The sequence below is a fragment of the Podarcis tiliguerta genome (assembly GCF_965153285.1).
Source record: "Podarcis tiliguerta genome assembly, chromosome: 16".
In the NCBI taxonomy this organism is placed as follows: domain Eukaryota; kingdom Metazoa; phylum Chordata; class Lepidosauria; order Squamata; family Lacertidae; genus Podarcis; species Podarcis tiliguerta.
The window spans coordinates 27,052,703-27,075,759 of record NC_139549.1 but is presented as its reverse complement, the minus strand read 5'-3'; the positions used below and the strand labels follow the sequence as shown (position 1 = coordinate 27,075,759).

Below are 23,057 nucleotides of genomic sequence, written 5' to 3'. Positions count from 1 at the left end.
GCCAGACGAATACACACGGGTGAGCTTTGCAGTCAACTTCTGGGGAAGGGGAGGATTCAGCCGCAGAGGGCCATAAAGCAAGGCCCCTCTTTGGCAGTCCAAAGTCCTCATTTAATATTTTTAAGGAGCAGATGAATATGGAGGAGACAGCAAATAAGCTCCGCTCCTCTGGGGCATGGCAAACGAGCCCACGCTGCCAACCAGATTTTCATCTTGAGGTGCAAATGCGTTCTTGTGCTTCGACGGCACTCGCTGCAGCAATGCTGACAATCCCCAGCTGCTCCCGCCCCTTTCCATTGTGGCTGCTTGGAAATAAGAGAGTTGCCCTTGGAGAGGATGGTTTGGTGTGTTGCCAGGTGCCTACAGAGCAAGGTCAGCTGTGCTTTCTTCCCAGCACCAACACAAGACAAATAGAGTAATGGTCTGCTGTGCATTCGCAGTCATTCTCTGGGCCAAGGCACACATCTAGGGCAAGGTCTTCAGCAGAATACAGCATGTAGGACTGGATGCATGGATGCTTCCATAGGTATCCAGGCACTTGTTCTCCATAGCCCTCCTTGCTGATATTTTCCAGAATGTGGCAAGCCATGATTTGGACCTATGCAGCCACAAGACAACTGGCCACCTGGACTCAGGTTGGCTCCTACATGCAGGAAGCTGAGTAAGTTTGTGAGTAAGCATGAAAGAGGTGAGGGGGAACAACCCAGGATGGCTTCCTCATTAGGCAAAGCCTCTCCGCCTTACAGAGGGGAGGAGTTGTGAGCAGAAGCTGTTTCCTGCATTGGCAGGGGGCGTTCCAGTCCCTGCCCAGCTGGCCTGGATGGTGTGCCACACCCCCAGGTAGCCAACCAATCAGGTGGAGGCTTGGGGGCGGGGTTTTGCCAATCACATGTGGCCGTGGTAGCACTTCCCTTTCATTCCGCTGCTGGTTTTACTTGGATCACCCACCCACCCTCCCTTTAGTTCACTGCTTGGTTCTTGACATTGCTATGGACCTGTGATTGGTTGCCTTGGTTGTCCAAGGGGCCTGGTAGGAATTTTTATCCAACTGGCAAACTGGCACCGGCCACTTGGTTTTTCACCTACCTCGTAGCAAATCGTCACAAATTTTAGGTATTGGTGGATAGGCAATGGAATATGTTTGCGTATTGGAGGGCAGGGTGTGGCCATCGCCTACCCCTCCACTTTATGGGTATTCCGGTAAAGGAATCCGGCGGTCGTGGATCCTGTCCGACGCCCTTGCTGGTGGCTAGCTAGGGCCATGGCATGACCCCTGGTGACATCAGGGGGAGCTTTCAGTTGTATTTGCATCAACAGGCTCCTCCCACTGGTGGTTAACCCTTGTTAGACTCACCCCTCCCTGAGGGGGTGGAGTCACGCTCTGTTGTTTTATCCAATGCCTAAGCCCATACCTCTCACATGCTGTAATCAATAAAGTTGTGGCCTTTATTAGCCCATTAACCTAATATACTGTGTCCATGTGTCTTTCTTATCCCCAAGCGGGTGGCGGGTCCTTGAATCACAAATCAGAAACTATCACTTTCAGGCCAAGGTGGAAGCAGAAGACAGCCTGGTAACAGCAGTTCTTGCAGTGGATTGTGGCCAATTTGAGGGCAAGGGAATGAGCCAGGGGAATATCCCCTCTGTGGTTCAGGGCTGTCCTCAGGCCAGCCTCCCATTTGTGCTTCTTTGCAGGGCCTGGAGCAGTGGGGTGAGGAAATGAGCATGCTCTGGTGACTTGGGGGGGGGGGGAGGGAGGAGGAGATAGCAGTAGCAGAACAATCAAGACTTCCCGCTCCTGGCAAACCGTCAGCCTGCGAGGCAGTGTTGGGGTCATGCCTTCTTGACTGCCATGACTCATCTTGCCAGGAGGGAGGGAGGGGAGGGTTTCAGCACGTCACACAGAGAGGAAGGGAAAGGCCTTGCTGACTCGCTCCTGGGACGCTGGGGGAGGAGAGGCAAACTCCCTGGTAAGTCCCAGAACATCCGTAGGAGACCTACTGGGCGCCCACAATGCCAGCCAGCAAACAAGAAGGTTCCATTCAAGCTCCCACAAAGATGCAGCCTCCACTTGCTCAGCAGCGAGGATTGCAGGAGGCTGACTGTAAGCCACACCCCATCTAGAAAGTACTGGCAAGACACCAGGCCTCTTTCAAGTGCTGCATTTTAAACTGATAGGCATGGCTGTGCAGTTTCATCGTCAGTCCGGTGCTCCTGAACACGGTTCTCAGCAGCTCTGCATTTAGCCCTTCTGCTCGCACAAGGACAATGTTGTTTAGTCGTTGAGTCGTGTCCGACTCTTTGTGACCCCCTGGACCAGAGCACGCCAGGCACTCCTGTCTTCCACTGCCTCCCTCAGTTTGGTCAGACTCATGTTTGTAGCTTGAGTAAGCCCCATTTCCAAGAGAGACTTTGAAGCCAGAAAAAAGTAAGGTTGGGGAAAAGAAATAAACACTGCGTCCCACCTGCAGTGAGGGTGGGGATGTCTTGAAGTCCCCTGTCTGACATGAAAACATCCTCCAAAACGTAGACGAATTAGCCCATCCTTCCTGCCTCTCAAAGAGCAGCCATTCACTGAAAGAAGACAGCTTCATAAGAACGTAAGAAAAGCCTGCTGGATCAGGCCAAAGGCCCATCTAGTTCAGCTTCTTATTCTCACAGCAGCCAACCAGATGCCTACACGAAACCAGCAAGCAGGATTCAAGCACAAGAGCAGTTTCCCCTCCAGGGATTTGCAGCAACCTTCAGGGCCTGGAAGCCTCTTTTCAAGGCCAAGACTTTGTCTTTGAACATAAATCATGAAGAAGACTTATGAGCATATGCAGAGTGAAGCTTTCATACTGGGCTCCCAAAGCAGGGCCAAAAGAGACAGAGAGAACACAATGGATTTTGAAGTGAAGGATCAAAAAATGAATCTGCTGTAGCACTGGGAAAGGAGAGGTCTGACTGTTCCGATAACACACTGAGAGGGTGCAGATTCCTTCCTGATTCTGCTTGCAGTGCAGAGAATGAGAAGTTCAAAGTTCAAAAGGAAATATTTGGGCTCCTTCGCATTTTTTACATGGACTGTGCAGCCACTCCCTTCCTCCCCCCCAACTTGCTTTTGCACAGAAAACTCAGCAGGTTCAGAAAAGCCCTGCTTTATTCTACATGTAGATATTCAATATTCTTTTGTAAGTTGCCTCAATTTTTAAATTTATATATTGCAATCAGGTTGTACAAACTAAAAAAGTATCTAAGTAAATCTGACCAAAGGAAGCCCTAACAACAAGCCAGTTCAATATTCAACCCAGCTGTAGCATCCCAATCAGACCCCCCCACTCTTGCCTCCACCTGCAAAGCAGGCAGATCACAGTGGGATTCCATCACCTCACTGAAAAAGACAACTGCACAAGTTCCAGCACATGCAACAGAACATAAGCCTGCTGGATTGAGCCAAAGAGGTCACATCTGGGACACGTTTTTAGTTCAACATCCTGTTCTCACAGTGGCCAACCAAGCAGGACCTGGGTACCAGAGCACGCTCCTCTCCTGTGGTTTTCAGCAACTGGGATTCAGAAGCATTGCTGCCTCCAGCTGTGGAGACACAGCATAGTTATCATGGCTAGGAACCACGGAAGTGACCCATTTGCAAAGCACATGCTCTCAGTGGAAAGGTGTCCGTGCAAGTCAGCCTGGGTGCTTTCACAACTACCTGCACCTGTAGAATCCTGATGTAAGCTAGCAGTTGCCAATTTGGGCGCACATGTGCCCACAGAGGGCTTTCTCTGGTCTCCAAAGGGCTCCCTCCTTCTGCTGAAATTAGGTTTGACAGAAGTGTTCTGTGTGCAGTTAATTGCACTGTGCGTGGTGCCCAGAACAGTTTTGCTGGTTTACTAATGTGCCTAATTGCTTGGACTATCAACTTCTCACGATATACAAAATGAATTGTTACCAACATGGCTAGGATATTTCAGAAAAACAAACCAATAAGTATTGGTTTCTAATGCCTTCCAAGTAAACCTTATCGGGGTGAAAACCTAACGAGGGAGTTAGGTATGTTTAGCTTGGAAAAGAGGAACGGAGAGGAGATATGGTAGCCATCTTCAAAGATCTAAAGGGCCATCGCATGGAGGGGGTCAAGCTGGTTTTCTCCTGCTCCAGAGGTTGGGACCTGAACCAACAGATTCAAGTTATGAGAAAGGAGATTCCCACAATTCATCAGGAAGAACTTCGACAGTGGAACAGGAACATGGTGGACTCTCCTTCGTTGGAGGTTTTTAAGCAGAGGTTGGATGGCCATCTGTCATGGATGCTTTTCTTGAGATTCCTGCATTGCAGGTGGTTGGACCAGATGATCCTCAGGGTCCGTTCCAACTCTACAATTCTGTGATCCGCAGAAGAAAGCCTTCCCCAGCAGGTTTGACTAAGAAGCCTTAAGCATTTTCCACGATGAAGAATTCTGCCCTAATGCAATGGGTGCCACCTCTGCTTGGGCAGCTGCCTTGGTTTTTCTGCAGATTTTTCTATACCTGTAAAGGAGCTTCTTCTCTATTTCAGCCACAAGGTCTCTGCATACAAAGGCCTCTCGCCACTGGATGGCACTGAGTGGACACAATGGTTGCAGAGAAGCCAGGCAAGCTCTGGGGCTGAGGCTCTTAAGCAAGCTCTGTAGGCCTGCACTGCCACCCACCCGCATCCTTGCCGCAATTAGCAGGCCATCACTGGGGAGATTAAGCACCAGAAGGGCTCCTTCCCTCAGCTCAAAAAGCACCAAGGAGAGGAAAGCAAAAGCAGCGCTGGCGAGAAAGGAAGCGGGCCTTGCTCCCCACTGTAGCTCAGTAGCAGTGCAGAAAGGCTGAGCAGAGCAATGCGCCCCAGTTGCAGAGATTAAAAGGAAGAGGAGCACCGGGGGCCAGATGGGGAAGCAAAATTGGGGGGAGGAAGGCTTTGCAGCAACGTGGAAATAAATTATCTCATTTTGAGGACTAGTGCCCACCCTCCATACATGCGAGAGCAAGAGAGCGAGAGCACACCCTTCAAGGCACACTGACGTTACTAGTGTTGTAAATAATGACAAAGAAGCAGCTCACCACAGAGAATACAAACACCTCCCCTTCTCTCCCAGTCAGCCTTGGCCCTCACCTCATTAGGATGCTACAGGGCTCCCTTCAAAGCTGGTGTGCTACCCTGAGACGCTAGCAGATAAACAGGCTCCCTCTCCTCCCACATGAGAGCCCTTCCAGCCAGCATTTTCAGCTGCAGTTCAATTAGCATCCCATTTAATGCAACCTTCTATGGCCTCTAGCTTTCCATTATTAATCACTATTTACACGGATTCTGCTTGCACGATGTAGGGTCATTAATACACAAGATTTCACAGATAGTGGAGACACACTGACTTGCGTAGAGCCTCTCTAACTGAGCCAAGACTGGAACCCAGATCTCTGGGGTTTAGCTGCACAAACACTACCCAGAGGCTCTGAAGGCTGAAGCTCCCATCTACCCAAGCACCCTCCAGTCTAGATCCAGTCCAAAACATGAAGCTCCAATAGTTATTTTGTATGAGCAAGAGCCCATTCAATACAGAAACACTTTGGACATCCCTCCGATCCCACCTGGAGGTCGTTCAAGAACTAAATCAGCCAAAAGATGGGTGTAGAAATGACTCTGAAAATGGGAGTTTGTCTGAAAGCACCTGGGAGAATTTTCACTGGACATTATTTTAGGCCTGGTGATGATGAAGGCAGCAAAAGAGGCCACCTAAGATTAGAACCTAAGAAGAACCCTGCTAGGTGAGACAAAAGAGAATTTAGTTCAGCATACTACTTCTTAGAGGGGACAATGTGATGACAATGGGGAAGAGTGATAGCTCAGTGGCAGAGCACATCCTTTGCATGCAGAAGGTTTCAGGTTCAATCCCTGGGATCTCCAGGTAGGGCTTAGAGAGACTCCCATCAGCCCCAGCCAGTGGAAAATGTAGTCCAAAACATCTGGAGGGCACCAGGTTAGGGAAGGCTGCCCTCAAGGTTCCAGGACTAGTGCAATTCTCTTCCCAAATGGTGGTTGAGCCCCAATCCCACACCCTCACAGACACATATTCTCTTGCAGCCAGTACAGTGGACATAAAGAAAGAAAACAGTTGTGTGTGGATGTGCATGGATGCCACCCCCCACATAAGAACACCGCACCCCAGAAGGTGCCAGGAGGACTGGAGCACTCACCTCTCCCTTTTGGACTGTCATGGATTGTCTCCTGGGTGTGATCTCCTCATTGATACTAGACAGGAAGTTCTGGGAGATGCGGAGGGCATCCTGAAGAAGAGGGTAGTCAGGGTGGCTTGATGGAGTATGCTTCAGTAGATCCTGCACCGCCAAGAGGAAGGGAAAAAGTTCAGAGAATGGCAGCTGGAAATACAAGGAGCTTTGGCCCCAGCAGGAGAGACACACAGGCTCACCTTAGCAGCAGCAGTTTTATCTTCCAGCCACCATTTTATCTTTCATCACCACCATTAGTTACAGTCCTGTTACTGCAGATGGATCTTTACCAATCAACATAAGCAAAGGAAGACAGGGCCCCGTTCCAAGGAGGCAACAACTCAACATTTATCAGGAAGGAAGGAAGAAAAGGGGTAGGCTTTTTCAGGACTAAGCGGCAGCAAAGGTTAGGGTCATCTGGGGGAGCAAGAGACCTTTGACAGGAGGCTGGGGGTGGTGGAAGTGAAGGAGCACAACTCATGGGAGTGTATGGGGCACTGGAGAGATTGAGGCAGCAGGTGGGTAGGAAGGTCACAGAGAGCTATGAGGAGCAAGTGGCTTGTGGCAGATGTGGAAGAGGAGAGACTTTCATGGGAGCTGAGTGCCTTCCTTCCCAGCAGTACCCAACAAAATCCAGGGACTTTTCAGAAAAGCAACAAAGACCTCCCAGTTTTGTCTGGCTTCCGGGTTTATGTAGGCATAGGGTAATTTTAAGCTGCTTGAGTATTATAATCCAGTAGTGTACTGTGTTACATTTGCTCTGAACATTTGTTTGAATCAAGAAACCAAGCCAAGTCCTTAGGGCAGCCAATTTCTACCCTAAATACACACCCATACCCCCTTTGTATTTTTAACAGCAAACAAAGGGGTTGGGGGGGTCTAAGCTGTAAGCAAGAGCACAGCTGGAAACCTGAGCTGATAGCATGCTAAACCCAGATATGAAGGAGCAGCTGAATGTTCCCCACCCCAGTTCTGAAGCTGGGGCACAGCAAGGACATTTCCCAGGGTACTTCAAGCAACTCTTTTCCAAGGGAATTTATCTTTATAAAGCTTCCCGATATTCAATGGCCAGCAAAGCACCATCTTCTCCTGAAGTTTGTCTTGGGAACAAATCACACCACGGTACAGGAGACCCAGCGTCAAATCTCACAATGTTGTGTCTTTCAATCAAATGTGGTTTTGCGCAAGCAGCAATAGTGTTGTGAAATGGAGACAAGGGTTAAAGAAAAACCACTTCCTCCATGACTGCCTGTGGAAATGCTGGGAGACTGGATCATGGCCCTCCTGCACTACATGGAGGGTCTGAGCAAAGGCAGTAGCCCTACACAAAGACCACTCTGAAAACAGACACCCCCAAAGAGGATTCGAAAAGGAAGATTTACCTTTATCTTTTTTTTAAAAACCACAATGTCACTCAACACATTGGGGGGGGAGGGAAAGCACAACACCATCTTTGCCTGTGGTATGGCTGTTTGGCTACATATTTTTGCAACTATTATGAGTCCTGTTGTATATAAATCTCAAGGCTTCTATGTCTGCTTATTCCCAGCTTGCTCACTGCAATAACGACGGCAGCATAGACGTTCAAAGCAACTTACGTGGAGCACAAGGGTGCTGCGTGTGACTCGGTCCACTGGCTTGTAAAGGAGAGCTGTGGAGAAAGGAAGAAGACAGGACCCACATGAGCTGCACTGCTTGGTAGACCAATATGACCCACACAACTGCAGGGCTGAAAGCCCAGCTCAACAGAAAGGAAAGTATTCTGCCAACCTAGTCTGTGGGTGCACTACTCACTTTCTAAGGAGTTTTTCGTCGTCTGCTCTTTTGAATCCTTGGTGCTTCTAGCCTTAAGATTCTATGAAAGGGGAGAAAGAAAACATCCACTGTGTTAAGTTTTCTTCAGAGGGCAGCAGGGAACTGCCAGCTGTCCCCTACTTAGCTTAATCAAGCCCTTTGTTGACACGAAGTAAGCACCCAAGCATTTGCCATGCAAAGGCAGCTCTAGTCCAGTGGTTAACTCCATCCTTGCACAGTGCTTTTTGCTACCTTCGGCAGCTGTGTCTATGGTTTGCAGTACCTGGTTTGGGGTGTCCGGGCACAGTTTGGACGTGATCTTGAAAACAAGGATATCACCCACTTAAGCTGTGATTTCCTTTCAGCAGTACCAGGCAGGAGTGGCCCAACTTGCAAGAACCCTCAAGAAGCTATTGCACCCTACTTAAGACGGCTTCTCTCCCAAAGGACACCCAGCAGCACTGCAATTCCACTTGAGAAACCCTCAACCTTTCTAGTGCCACTCCACGTCACTCCACTTGAGGCTAACGAAGGCCTACCATTTCCCAGACAGAGGGTGATGCTCGCCACTCAAGTGGGCTTGTTCACCTCTCTTTTGCTAATGATAATTTCATTGCAGGAGTTCAGACCCTCCCATCCTGCCCCTTGCGTGGCATGGAGGTGGTGCCCGAGCAGCTCAAAGCCACTCCAGCAGAGTGTGCAAGGGGGGGGGGGGAATCACCTAATTAGACTTCGTATCACCGCAAAGGTCAATTAGGGTGGCCTCAAGACAAGGACACTGACAAACTGCAACGTGTCCAGAGGAGGGCAACCAAAATGGTCAAAGGCCTGGAAACGATGCCATGAGGAACGGCTAAGGGAGCTGGGCATGTTTAGCCTGGAGAAGAGGAGGTTAAGGGGTGATATGATAGCCATGTTCAAATATATAAAAGGATGTCACATAGAGGAGGGAGAAAGGTTGTTTTCTGCTGCTCCAGAGAAGCGGACACGGAGCAATGGATCCAGACTACAAGAAAGAAGATTCCACCTAAACATTAGGAAGAACTTCCTGACAGTAAGAGCTGTTCGACAGTGGAATTTACTGCCAAGGAGTGTGGTGGAGTCTCCTCCTTTGGAGGTCTTTAAGCAGAGACTTGACAACCATATGTCAGGAGTGCTCTGATGGTGTTTCCTGCTTGGCAGGGGGTTGGACTCGATGGCCCTTGTGGTCTCTTCCAACTCTATGATTCTATTCTATGATTCTAGGTCTTGGGTCGCATTAAGGGCTGCAGCACATGAGATGGGCAGAACTGACAAGCCTGGAAGCTTCTCCTGTGCAAGCCGCCCACTGAAATGAACAGGAGCTGAGAGAGAGAGGAAGAGAGCGCACCACCTTTGAAGGGCAAGTGCTGCAGGGACATCCCAAGGGCTCCATCTGAGCGCATTAGTCAGAACGAGTCGCTGCACGTGTCTGAACATCATAACGTTACCTCGGAGATTTCTGCGAACTGAGCGTTGGCCTGACAACACTTCTCTGCCGTCTCCATGGCAACCTCATAGTTATCCACGAAGGCCCGGTACACTCCCAGCTGGCTGGCCTGCAGAAAGCAAATGCAAAATGAAACAAACACCGGTGGGGTGGGGGGAAGGGGGGCTGCGGGAGGAGAGGGCCGCTGGCTGCACTGGATTCCAAAGGAACAGAAGATGGTGAGCTGTCACAAAGCACAGAGGCTCCTCCCTCCCACATCAGCTACCAGAGAGGACTGGGAGGGGGTGCAGGGGGGTGGGGGTGGTCAGCTGCCTACCCACATCTGGATTAACCCAGTGACCCACCCCTGCTGTGGCCACTTTCTCCGCTGCATTCTGGCCAGTGGGTTAAACACTGTAGGGCTGTGTCAGCCCCTTTGCCAGTCAGAGATGATTCAGCTGTAGGGCAGTACAAACAAGACACACACCTATAGCAGAGATATCCCTGCCTCTCACTGCACAGTTACTGCTCACACTGCCCCAAAACCAGCCGCATGCAGAGGCCCTTTTTTTAGCATAGAGAAAAGTGTAAGAGGGATGAATGCAAGAGCAAAGCACTGAACACAGAGCCTGGATCCGTTTTTAAGTTGCCGTTTCTCCTGCGATTGGAGAAGCCCAGCTGGTGAGAGAAAGTGCCTTGGACATTTCTCTGCAAAATTCTTGGGGAGCTGCTTTTTGTTTTAATGGCTTGTTTTCATTTCCTTCTCATCCCAAGCTCAGTGGAGAAATGGATGTGACAAGTTAATAATAATTTTCAGTTCAAAAAATATACAGTGGTACCTCGGGTTAAGTACTTAATTCATTCCGGAGGTCTGTTCTTAACCTGAAACTGTTCTTAACCTGAAGCACCACTTTAGCTAATGGGGCCTCCTGCTGCCGCCGCGCCACTGGAGCACAATTTGTGTTCTTATCCTGAAGTACTATTTCTGGCTTAGTGGAGTGTGTAACCTGAAGCGTATGTAACCTGAAGCGTATGTAACCCGAGGTACCACTGTATTCTACTTTTTATCCTGCCCAGGGAGCTGATGATGCTGTATGTGGTCGCTCCATTCACAACCCTCTTTGTTTTATCATCTCCACAGCCCTGCAAGGAAGCTCAGGCTCCCAGGTCACCCAGGGAAAACTATATAGTTGACAATAGAGGCAGGAGGAGGGCAAAACAAAGATGGCTGAAAGAGATGGTGGTGGTGTGTGCGTGTGTGTGTGAGAGAGAGAGAGAGAGAGAGAGAGAGGCTGAGAAAAATTTCTCCATCAGTTTGGTGGTGCTGCAATAGCAGCAGACCCAGAAGCCTTGGAATAAGCCCCTCTTAATCACTGGGACTTAGCATTGATCTCGTTTGCTGACTTGTAAATAGCAGCCATAGTTCATGCCTGCTCAGGAAAAGGCTGGGCGAATCGCAAGCATGTCTGAACTCTCAAGTAAATGTAAACTCTGCGCTTGCTGCCCATTGCTCAGTGTGGAGAATTCACAGTGCAAAGAGCAAGCACCCATGGAGAAGGCACAGGAAAGCAAAGTGACTAATGTCATTTGTGCTCCACTGAGGGAGAAGGAGCTCATCTTCCAGCTTTTCATCCAGGATACCTCCAAGCATCCTTTTCATTGGGCATTCATAGAATCATAGAGTTGGAAGGGACCACAAGGATCCAACCACTTGTGATACAGGAATCTTTTTGCCCAATGTGGGGCTCAAACCAGCTACCCTGAGATTGAGTGTCTCGTGCTCTAACAACTGAGACAGCAAGCATTGATTGTTTGTGCCCTTGAAGGTATTATAATAATAATAATTTATTATTTGTACCCCGCCCATCTGGCTGGGTTTCCCCAGCCACTCTGAGCAGCTTCCACGAAGACCAAAAATTCACTAATATGTCATACATTAAAAACTTCCCTGAACAGGGCTGCCTTAAGATGTCTTCTGAATGTCAGGTAGTTGTTTATCTCTGACATCTGAAGGGAGGGCGTTCCACAGGGCGGGTGCCACCACCGAGAAGGCCCTCTGCCTGGTTCCCTGTAACTTTGCTTCTCGCAATGAGGGAACCGCCAGAAGGCCCTCGGCACTGGACCTCAGCGTCCAGGCAGAATGATGGGGGTGGAGATGCTCCTTCAGGTGTACTGGGGTAGTTATATGCAATCCTGCTTTCAATACTGCTTGCACCTCTGCAATGGTTCTAGGCAGACACATTGCTTCATTTCCAAACAGTGCATGTTCAGCAACTTCAATCCAAAATCCTGCAGCTTTTTATGCCACAAACGTTCTGGTTTATTTTTCATTCCACTTTTATTGTGCTATCGTACGCCCCTCCGGACGACAATAGTTCAGTAACACAGGGGGGAACATTGCAGAACTACTAAAACAGAATGATGTGGGGATAGCCCAGTATACATCCTCCACAAATGCACTGTTATTGTGTGAATGGCATGTTGCGAAAAATAAATCCAGCCTGGAGCAGCTCTCACTCCACAAATTCAAGTCCTCAGCTTCTGTTCTGGGCCAGGGAGAAAATGAACGTTCACTTTGGTTTTTGGTGTTCAGATCCCTGATTGTATTCGGGGATTGTAATTCATGTTAAAGACACACACAGAGAGAGAAGACAATGATGGCTCATCTACTCTTCCACTGCCCTATGGGTAGTAATGTCCATGAATGTAGACAGCTCTAAATGGAGATTAGATGAATTCACGAAGGATTAGACTAACAATTGCTACTTATCATGATGGCTGTAGATGACCCTCCAGTGTCAGGGGCAGTACACCTCTGAAAACCAGTTGCCGAGCAGCACAAGTGTCGCTGCTGCACTCAGCTCCTGCTTGCAAGGCATCTGGTTGGCCTCTGTGAGAACAGAACATTGGTGAGTCTTTGGCCTTATCTAACTGCAGGGTTCTTCTGATATCCTTATGTTTTGCACACTAGTTGTGTGCAAAACAAAGCCTTGCTCTTCCTGCCTGGTTCCTGTTTCTTGGAGTGGCTGGCAGTGCAAGCCAGGCCCAGTCTCCCATTCCCCATGCAGACGACTGGTGTGCCGACACATGGTAGTACTTGGATGACCCTACTGAGTTGCGCTCACCATTTCTACGCACCGCAGAATTTCTCCTCTGGTTTGAAGAACCAGAGGCACCTCAAGAATGCGACATTTCCTTTCTTTAAAAGAGAACAAACTGGAAGAGGGGGCCCAAGTGTGACAGCAACAAAGCAGGCATCACTGGGGCTTACTGGCTGGGGAAAGAGCTCTTCCACAGTGCTGCCCCCCCAAGAGGTATTTGGCCAAGGTCAGGGTACAAGGAACGCTCAGGATATCCAAGGGGAAAATATGTCTACCCCACAGTCTGCGGCTGAGGAGGCAGAACAGCGAGGCTAGATCAAAGCCGGAAGGAGGAGTGCAGATGGAGAGAGAAAGAGAGCTGGGGGAGGGGGAGGGAAGCAGGGGGAGGGGTGGGGGAAGAACCTGGCAGCTCCCAGGGAAAGGAGAGACAGACAGTGCCCTTGCTTCCCTTTGCAAACATCTGAACCTCGTTTCTCCCTCTCCTCTCACTTCAAAGTGGGCTTGGCAACTCCCCAAGGCAGGACTGCAAAGGCTTTGGGTCCAACAGGATCAAAAACAAAAGCCGGTCCTGGGGAGGGAGGGAAGTGGGGAGGGTCCCTGCTGTGTGCCTCTCCCTTCGTCAATTGACCACAGCCCAAATTATATGCAGGCAACATGGAAAAGAAAGTCCAGCTGCTGGGAGGTGGTGCAGGGCAGCTCACTACGCCCAAGGCACAAGGACGTGGGGACGGCAAGACGGACACAATGCTGGTATCTGAACGCTCAGCATTTGCTCCCAGTCCCAGTCAACAAAATGGCAGAGCTAAAACAGGCCAATGGGGGAACCATTTCACCTTTGTCCCATGCAGATACAGCAAGAAAAATGCATTCCTGTGGGTTTCTCAGGGGCTATTGTAAAACCCAAGAAGGGACCCAACATCATATTCCACAGGAAACTGACAGTGGGAAGTACATGGGCTCCCAATTCCCATGAGCCTCAGCATCATATAACTGTGTTGGCTGGGGCTGATGAGAACAGGATGTTGCCATACATAATGAGACCACTGATCCATCTGGTAAGGTGTGGTCCACACTGACCGGCATGGGCTCTCTAGGCTTTCAGGCAGCGAGTCTTTCCCCAGCTTCACCAGGAGATGCTATTCAACATTGAACCTGGGACCTTCTATGTGCTAAGCAGATGCTCTTGTCATTGAACTGCAGTCCTCCCCATTTGGAGTTCAGTTTACTTGAAGGACACCAGGCTAAGGAAAGCTGCTTTTATCTCTGGCCTAAACACTTAATTGTTAGGTTGAAAAATGAACCAGAAAGATCAAGGTGTGCAAACACACGCACACAAACATGCTGCAGGCTATGATGAAGGTCACAAAGGCATCTGCCAGGAGTTGCTGGAGTCCTGACAAAGCAAAACCAAGTCCAGCCAGAGGGCTATGCAACCCCTAACTTGCCAGCCTACAGGCTTTCCATCCCACACAGCTGCTTCTCACTCATGGTTGCTCCTATTTGCCACCTTAGACACCACCTTCATCCAATGTGCACAAACCACAACACAGCTGGAGGGGAAAGCAGAGAGGCAACACCTGGGAGAGAGCAGGGGCTCCACAGGTCACGAGAGCATCAGCAAAGCAGCTATGAGAGAAGCTTTGGCTCACCAGCTTCTGGAAGAGGTCCCCCACCCTCTGTTGGTGGCTCCACTGCTGCACCCGTGGGAAGAGCCCGTCATAGAAGTCCTTGTGGATCTCGTAGAGCTCAGGCACTTTGAAGAAGATGGTTTCGATCTGCTGACTGGTCAGCACAGGCTGTGAGGTGGTGGCAGCAGCTTTCAGAGGCTTCATGGGCTGGAAAACAGAGACCACCCTTCATGCAGGTGAAAAAACAAAGGCATCTACCAGCCGGAATGGCTGGGCTTCCTGTCTGATTGCGCCGGAATGTCCCCATTTGGACCTGCTCCAAATCAGCCTTGCTCAACCTGATCTCCTCCAAATATTTTGGACTACAACACAGCCATGCTGGTTGGAAGTGAGGGGTGTTAAAATCCAAAACATCTTCAGGTTGAGGAAGGCTGTTCCAGATCTTTGTGAAAAAGTCCAATCCTATTCTGTTCTCCTGACAACCTAGCGATTCGAAAGCACACCAGTGCAAGTAGATAAATAGGTACCGCTCTGGCAGGAAGGTAAACAGCATTTCCATGCACTGCTCTGGTTTGCCAGAAGTGGCTTAGTCATGCTGGCCACATGACCCGGAAGCTGCATGCCGGCTACCTAAGCCAATAAAGCGAGATGACCGCCGCAACCCCAAAGTCAGTCACGACTGGACCTAATGGTCAGGGGTCCCTTTACCTATTCCGTTCTCCCATGAAGCGTAAGACACGGTGGCCACTTCAGGAACCCTCTGCTTACAACCACCAAGCACAGTCTACTGGGGAATTCTCCTGCTGAAGTCCCATTGAAATGAATAGCAACAGTTTACAAAAGCCTGACAATGTTCTTGCACAGCTTCCTTTACTTTTAATGAAAGGGGGGCTGAACTCGAGAGCTTCCCAGTCAGTTAGGACGAGGGAAATCCCTTTTGGCTATTCCACCGCAAGTTCACAGTGTCTTCAGCCAGTTCTGGAAATAAAACCCACGCCTCCCCACCCACATGTTCCTGGGTGTTCTTACCAGCAACAGAGCTTCAAGGTGGCCTAAGTAGGTTTCCTCACTAGCCAGGATTCCAGACAGGACCCATTTCCTCATCTCCAAGCCCTTCTCCAAGTCTGGCTCACTCTAGAGAAAGGAAAGACGCAAGAAAAACAATGGTAAGGCAGTGCAGAAGGCTGCTCTCTAAGCTGGATGTGGAATTGGGGATTAAGGGAGAATTTTTGTTAAGTCTGCATTTTAAGTGAAATGACTCAATTCCCACCTCCAATACCAAGGCGCATACCAGAACACGTACTTATCCCTTTGCATTTCACATTTCCCGGTTCAAATGGCATATTAAAATGCATGCAGTGTTTAGAAATGCATACACAGAGGTGAAATGCATTGTGACAAAATATGCATTTAGCTACACATTTTCATACTTCCTTTTAAATGCAGAAAATAGCAGGGACTTGCGAACGAGCCTCAGCGAAATTAACTCGGAATGAAAATAGGCAGATCCATCCAACCCTAGCTGTGATGCCTCAAAGACTCATAAATCTCATTCTGACAGGGGTGCTGCAGGGAAACTTGCCTGCACTAAAACGGTGGCACGCAGGCAAAAAAAGGTCAGCTTGCTAACGCAGGGAGCACCAAGCATACCCCAAAACAGGAGATACATAAAGTGTGAAGGGGAGGTGGTGAAAGGAAGCAGGCTTTCACACCTTGATTTTGAGTTAGCAGACCCCAGTGCTGCATACCTGGAGTACAGTTCTGAGACAGACAGACAGACCCACCATCACTCAGATGTTGTGAAAAAATCAGAAATTGGGGGTGGAAATGGGGAAGAAGTATGAGATACAAACCACCAGCATAAAAGGTTTATTCGCTAGCAGCTTAGCCATTCTACAGCTCTTTGGTGCGTGTTGCCCATTTGCAAGGAACAGCACCATATCCCCACTGGGCACTGCTGCTGTGCAAAGAGCACTCAAGTCCTCCAGCTGACAGGCACAACCTAGGATCTCTAAAGCAGGCCCCAAACATCTCGGAGGCCCGGATGCTCTTTGTCCCGGCACACTCAACCCTTGGGGTTCAAGGAGCAATTTGTTCTCAGTTTTGCACAAAGGTGGTCATCAGCTCAACATCAACAGCGCAATCCACACATTACAGGCAGTTGCTTAGTTCTTTCATGTGCTTGGAGTGAAGTCACAGATGTAAATCTATCAGCAGTTTTACGGAAGCTGCTAAACTGGCACTGCAGTGGTCGCCAGTTGCTCACATGCTCTCTTTTGTGCAGCTCCACCCCTTTTCTCACTGCTCTTACCTTTGCCCCCACCTTCCCTCTTATGATTACTAATCTCCATGGTGAGCCCCTTCGTACCAATCCCTGCAGACACACTCCTTAGCAGAGGCAGGAGTCGTCCAGCCCAAAACTTCAAGCCAGTGTGCTTGCTTATTTTTCACTTCCAAAAAAATGCTGTGCTGCCCTTCAGTATAAATATCAGGGCTGTCTGTACAACAGATCTCACAAGATAATAACAACAAATTACAAAGCAAGACAGCAGTTTTAAAAATGCTAGCTGAACTGCATCTCCCAGCACTGTTGACCGACTGGGGTTCTCATGGTAAACGTCTCACACTTTGAACTGTGGTTAGAAACAGAGCAGGGAAGACATTTTAGAAATAGGTGGGAGCTGTTCCTCCGACAAAATTATTAAATTTGTAAATCATCTGAGTGGTTAAAGAAGCCTGGGTGTCAAGGGTTTGTAAATGCCGGTGGCCCAAATTTTTCTGCTTGTCTACCAAAATACCGTATTTTTTGCTCTATAAGATTCACTTTTTCCTTCCTAAAAAGGGGAAATGTGTGTGCATCTTATGGAGCGAATACAGGCTGCACAGCTATCCCAGAAGCCAGAACAGCAAGAGGGATTGCTGCTTTCACTGCGCAGCGATCCCGCTTGCTGTTCTGGCTTCTGAGATTCAGAATATTTTTTTTCTTGTTTTCCTCCTCCAAAAACTAGGTGCATCTTGTGGTCTGGTGTGTCTTATAGAGCGAAAAATACGGTACTTTTGCAAGGAAGCCAGCAGTGTTGTAGTGAAGTTTCAAGTGCAGGAGCCCCTCATGACAGCTCCCTCCCAAGCACCCCTGAAAGAAGATTCATAGAGTAATAGATGCATGCATGCAAAAATTTAATTGGATCAACTGAAAGTCATTGATGAATGATCTAGCAAAGTGCGGTGATTATAGTTAACAAGCTGGAATTTGACTGGGGAGGCCTAGCTATGCATCAGCCATGACTACAATCCTCTGCATAGTTTCTGGGGAGTGATCTCTGTGGGCCTCCCCTACACTCTAGGTTCAGCTGGCAAAACACAGAGATTTCAACAAGTGTTCTTCAGCCAGATGAAACACGGCTTCTAAAAATGCAAGGAACTAGAATGTAAGAACGTAAGACAAGCCTGGTAGATCAGGCCAATGGCTCATCTAGTCCAACATCCTTGTTCTCACAGTGGCCAGCTTTATACCTGCAGGAAGCCTGCAAGCCGTAAATGAGCACCACAACTGTTATCATTTAGGCTGCTGGCACAAGGGAGAGAAACATCCAGCCTCTATCTAGCTCATTATTGTCCTCATTCTCTGAAAGTCTCATCATCACTTCCTTCACTTTGAAAGAACAAGGAGGGTCCATCAGTTACCCAGAAGGTGATGTAATTGCTCCTGATCTGGAAAGTCCAGGCGTTGTGCTCCCCTCCCCCCCCCAGTTCCTGCCCCACTCTGCCACAGGGAAGGAACCAGGATGCTGCTGCAGAGTGTATTGAGTTGCGGCAGGCTGTGGATTCCGTGAAACACAAAGATCAGAGAGGGTCAGCTCCATCCTGGAACCTGTTTTGAAATGGCTTGAGGCCCTTCCCCTGTTTCGCTTCAATTAATAACAATGCGAGAGTAAGGAATTAAGGTCTGGAAACACAATGAATGAGCAATGCTGCACAGCGGGCCCCACTGGCACCTGCCTCCAGCAAGGGAAATGTTGTTTTCCAGTGGGTGTGTTAAAGAGGGAGCTGTAAAGAACAAGTATCTTCCCATGACTTTGTGGGAAGCAGCACAATGAACATTTTCAGAGCAGAGACTTCCAGTAAAAAAAGGAAGAGGGGGTGGGGGAGACACAGAGAGGCCAACGGGGGATGAAGAGCGGAGAGAGACAGAGAGATATTAATTAGGATCCTTATAATGTACATTATCTTCCGGGGCTTCTGTTTAATAAGCTGCTGGAGAAGGTTTCACTGCTTGAGTGGTGCTGAACAGGGAATGTTTTCTGCAGAACCAGCCGGCTGTGCTTCATGTGGAGAGAGGTGGAGGAGCAGGGAGAGAAGCCAACATTTATTTATAACCACCCAATGGTGTTCATGCCAACCTCTGCTCAGGAAGGGCTTGTACATTCAGGCAAAGCCATTAAAACAGCAGAGAACAAGCAGGAGGAAGAGGAGGAGGAGGAGAGGGAGAGCGAGGGGGAAAGCCAACACCAGCCTCAAGCAGGTGATCTTGGGAGTCAAGCAAAGGCAAGGTGGGGGATGCCAAGGACAACGCCAAGGACCTTGGGCATTGCTTGACGAAGCACTGGCTGGGCACTCCCTGCCCACTCCCAGGCCATGCACCACAGGAGCCAAGACCCTGATCTGGAGCAGAAAGGAGCCTGGAAGGAGGAGATGTAACCAGAGCTGGCCTCTGGAGGCTTGCCGTGGACCACAATCCCAGCCTACCCATTGCCCACCCCCCAAAAAAATTATTTCCCTTTCCTTCTGGCCATTACTGGGAGGCTGCTTGCAAGGGAAGAGGCATGGCAGGAGCATCCCCATCCCCAAGAAACAGCTGACTCCAAGGGACCAGCCAAGCCCACTGAATCAGAGAGGCTGCAGAACAATCCAGGGGTTCTCACCATAGGCAGACCTAAACCAGGCCAGAGAGCTGCCCCAGAGGGCACAAAAAACTGTGCTTTCATAGCTGCCTTGCCATTACTTGTATATTTATTGTCATGGTACGGATAGCCAGCATTATGGTGGTGGTGTCCTCCAGATATTGGAATCCCAATATCAGCCCCAGTGGTCTGGTTGGCCAGCAGTCCTATGAGTTCAATAACATCGAATGCCTAGACAGCTTATTGGTTAGAGCATGGTGTTGATAATGCCAAGGTTGCAAGCTCGATCCCCATATGGGATGGCTGCATAGTCCTGAATTGCAGGGGGTTAATTGATCCTCAGGGTCCCTTCCAACTCTACAATTCTATGATCTGGAGGGCACCATGTTGACCACTCCTGCCCTATGGTACTTGAGCATTTTGAATGAGGCATCACATCTAATAGATAAATTGAGCTTTTCTTAATAAAATGGGATTCCTGAGGAGTAGCCAGGCTGGGCCACAAATGCCTCCAATACTTCTCTCCATTGATGATGATGATGATGATTATGATACATAATTACGCAGATTTATACACTACTTTCTAGCCAGGAGCTACAATGAGAGCAAAAAATGATAAAACTACAAAGACAGACTGAAAACCCCCCACAAAAAACAAAAACTCAATTCCTACAGCTTTGCAGTTATCATACCATAAATTGACTGGGTCACACTTCAGGGAAAAGACTTCTTAAAAGAAACAAGTTGGGGTCAAAACAACATCACCAGATGGATGCAGTATTTCCCTCCCCTATCAGCAAAGAGTTAAAGCTTTTTGGGGAAGTGCCACAGGCACTCTCTGCTCCTCAGTGCCAAATTGCCCAAGGCCAGAAGAGAAAGTATTTCTCAAACCAGTTTGGCCACCCTTTGATCCTCCCCCTGATAGGATGTACCAACCAGCTGCTGACTAGGCAAGGCCACCTTTCTGATGTCTACCAGCCAGGATATTCTGTCAGAGCTGCTCGTAAAAGCTCCTCAGCCGCCACCACCACAGAAGAGCAAAGAGTTTCTCACACAGCCGCTGGCCAGAATGAAGGGCCAGCTCCCGGCACCACTTTGATTCAAGAAATCAGCCCCGGTGGCACAATCAGAAGCTACAACCACTGCCTCAGTGCAGAGGCATGTGACTTTAGAGCAGCCTTCCCTAAGCTGATGCCCTCCAAACACTTTGGGCTACATCTCCCCTCAGCCCTAGCCAGCAAGGCCCAGTGGATGCTGGTGCTAGCCCAGAATACTTGGAGGGCACCAGGCTGGGGAAAGCAGATATTGACGCTAACAACCAGGCACGCTGCATTCTCCCCTCGCCCCCTCCTGCGGAAGCAGACTCTGGGGAAATTAAAAGGCCTTGCTTCTTGCTCCAGCTGCTACGGCTGAGGAATCGTAAAAGGAACCACAAAAAAAGATGAGTGACAGCGGGTGGCTCTGGGAATTAAAAGCACGCGCAAAAGATGCCAAAAGCTCTCTGCAGTGGGAAAAAAGCGGGGAGGGAGAGAGACTGTTCACGTCCTTGTACAGTATTGCCTTGCTCCTTCCCCACAATCTTATGGCGAATACAAACCCTTTATTTACCGTATTTTTTGCTCTATAAGACTCACTTTTTCCCTCCTAAAAAGTAAAGGGAACTATGTGCGCATCTTATGGAGCGAATGCAGGCTGCGCAGTTATCCCAGAAGCCAGAACAGCAAGAGGGATTGCTGCTTTCACTGCACAGCGATCCCTCCTGCTGTTCCAGCTTCTGAGATTCAGAATATTTTTTTTGCTTGTTTTCCTCCTCCAAAAACTAGGTGCGTCTTGTGGTCTGGTGCGACTTATAGAGCGAAAAATACAGTATTTAGAGAGCAAACTCTTGAAAGGGAAGGCAAGGCAGTGCACACCCCAGGGACAACAGTGTCATTTTATACATTAGGAATGGTGATCTTGTGGCCCTTCAGATCTGGCCCTGATCACTGGCCAGGCTGGCTGAGGCTGCTGGGAGTTGTAGTCCACCAACGCCTGCACGACCCAGGTTCACCACCCGTTATATATAAAATGAGAAAGCTTCTGTCATACTGGATGATTCATGTACTGACGATTGATGTACACACAGCAGGATCCCTGAACTACCAAGGAGTTAATTTCAGCTTAGTTTAACCCCTCTGCTGGAAGATGATCTTAAGTGGCAGCTTGGCAGGCAAAGGGCAGAGTTGGCTTCTGGGGAGGTCAGAGCATGTACATGTAGACTTGCAGGCCGACCCAGAAGAGGCCAAGGGCTGAGCATCACGGGTCAGATCTCAGGGGGCAGGAAGAAAGAAGGCAGCCAGACCTGCCTGGATGTGATAGTCCACACGTGGCAAATTGGTGCGGCAAAGGACTCACCCTTCCTGACAACTGCAGCTTTCATTTGGGAATGTAAGCAAGCCACAATCCCTTCCTTATCTCCATGACAATGAACCTGAACACAACGTCAGTGGAAATCTCTCATTGGCCAGAGACAGCAACTGAAGTTGGGGTCCAGTACTTTGGCCAGGTGGTGTGCAGACACACACTTCCAGTGGCGTAGCGTGGGGGGTGCAGGGGGGGCCGGCCGCACCGGGCGCAACATCTGGGGGGGGCGCTCACACTCGCAGCTCTCTGCCCCTACCTGGTGCACTCACTCTCTCTCACTGCAGTGCTGGCTGTGCGAATCCGATCCGAGCCGCCGGGTCGCCGCCCACTGTGGAGGGGAGGGTGCCAGGCGTGCGGTGCGGTGCGGAGAGAGAGCGAGGGACTATCTGGGGGAGGGTCAGTGCAGGGGGGGGGCGGCGCAAATTACTTGCCTTGCCCTGGGTTAGGGGGCGCAAATTACTTGCCTTGCCCCGGGTGCTGACAACCCATGCTACGCCACTGCACACTTCCAACTGACAAAACAATAGTTTGTATGAAATAAGGGAGAAAAACCACTAATACATAAATTAGGCAAATGAGAGAACCTGAATGGGTTTGCAGTCTACAGTTCGCTCCAAGAGTCAAAAGGAGGCTTACTGATTTTGTGGATTCCAGAGACCCCGAGGAAATGGTGTCCCGGCTGCCTCGGCTCTTGGAGCTGAGATGGGGAGAAGAGGAGGGCGAGTCGTCAATGTAGGGCATCATGTCATGGTGACGACGCTGCTCTTCGGCCCTGTCCACATCATAGGCATAGCCGGGCGGCATCCCGCTAAAAGACAAGTCTGCGAAGGAAAGCAAATCGTTATTATGAGTAGTGTCATTCATTCGGTGTACTAGTTACTTGCCACATAAGCTGCCTAAATAAGCACATCATAAAGGTGGAATGAAGCTGCCGAAGGAAAACAGGAAAGGAATATTTTGCTCAGTGTTGTGCAGATGCCCTGGAAAAATGAGAGGACGGAAGTGTGGCCAGTGCAGAAGCAGCCTCATCCATCAAAGCAGCTTTGCACTCAGACTGCAATGTACCCTCTTCCTGATTTTCCTGCAGTCATGTCTGCTGCAAGACTATCCTGGGTCCTCCCTAACAAGCACCGATGTGTGTTCAGAAAATTCTCACCATCTTTCCAGCAAGTGTCCGTTTGTTTGGGACTGCAGCTTTATTTCAGAGGATCCCTGACTCAGAAGACAAGAGATAATGAATATGCAGAGCTGTGGAGTAGGGAAGAGATAAGGTTTCTGCCCAAGACCCTGGGAAGCTACTTGCAGGTCTAGTCCAAAGTAGCCCACCGGAATAGAATGCCTGTATCTCTCATGGTGCTGCCTGGGTGTGGGTGACCTTTTGGTCCTTTCCAAACATCCAGAAAGGACTGAAGCTCTGCGGAAATGCCCTTTTTTTTTTAACCTTCTGTGCAGATGGACAACAGAGAAGACAATCTGGGAGGCTGCCGGCTCCTCTCCTAACCTGCCAGACCCAAACCATTTCGTGTGCCACCCATTGCTGGTGTTGC

At 49.4% G+C, this 23,057-nt stretch overlaps 1 protein-coding gene across 1 annotated transcript in view; it reads right to left on the bottom strand.

Annotated features, from left to right (window-relative positions):
* BCR (BCR activator of RhoGEF and GTPase) overlaps nucleotides 1–23,057 on the bottom strand; it is a 99,172-nt gene that overhangs the window by 37,617 nt on the left and 38,498 nt on the right. Inside the window, exons 2-8 of the mRNA XM_083417540.1 lie at nucleotides 22,147–22,331; nucleotides 15,236–15,340; nucleotides 14,228–14,413; nucleotides 9,500–9,607; nucleotides 8,031–8,091; nucleotides 7,835–7,887; nucleotides 6,204–6,344 (exon numbers count right to left, since the gene is read on the bottom strand). Coding sequence (XP_083273666.1) covers nucleotides 6,204–6,344; nucleotides 7,835–7,887; nucleotides 8,031–8,091; nucleotides 9,500–9,607; nucleotides 14,228–14,413; nucleotides 15,236–15,340; nucleotides 22,147–22,331 — 839 coding nt within the window. The remainder of the gene's footprint in view (nucleotides 1–6,203; nucleotides 6,345–7,834; nucleotides 7,888–8,030; nucleotides 8,092–9,499; nucleotides 9,608–14,227; nucleotides 14,414–15,235; nucleotides 15,341–22,146; nucleotides 22,332–23,057) is intronic.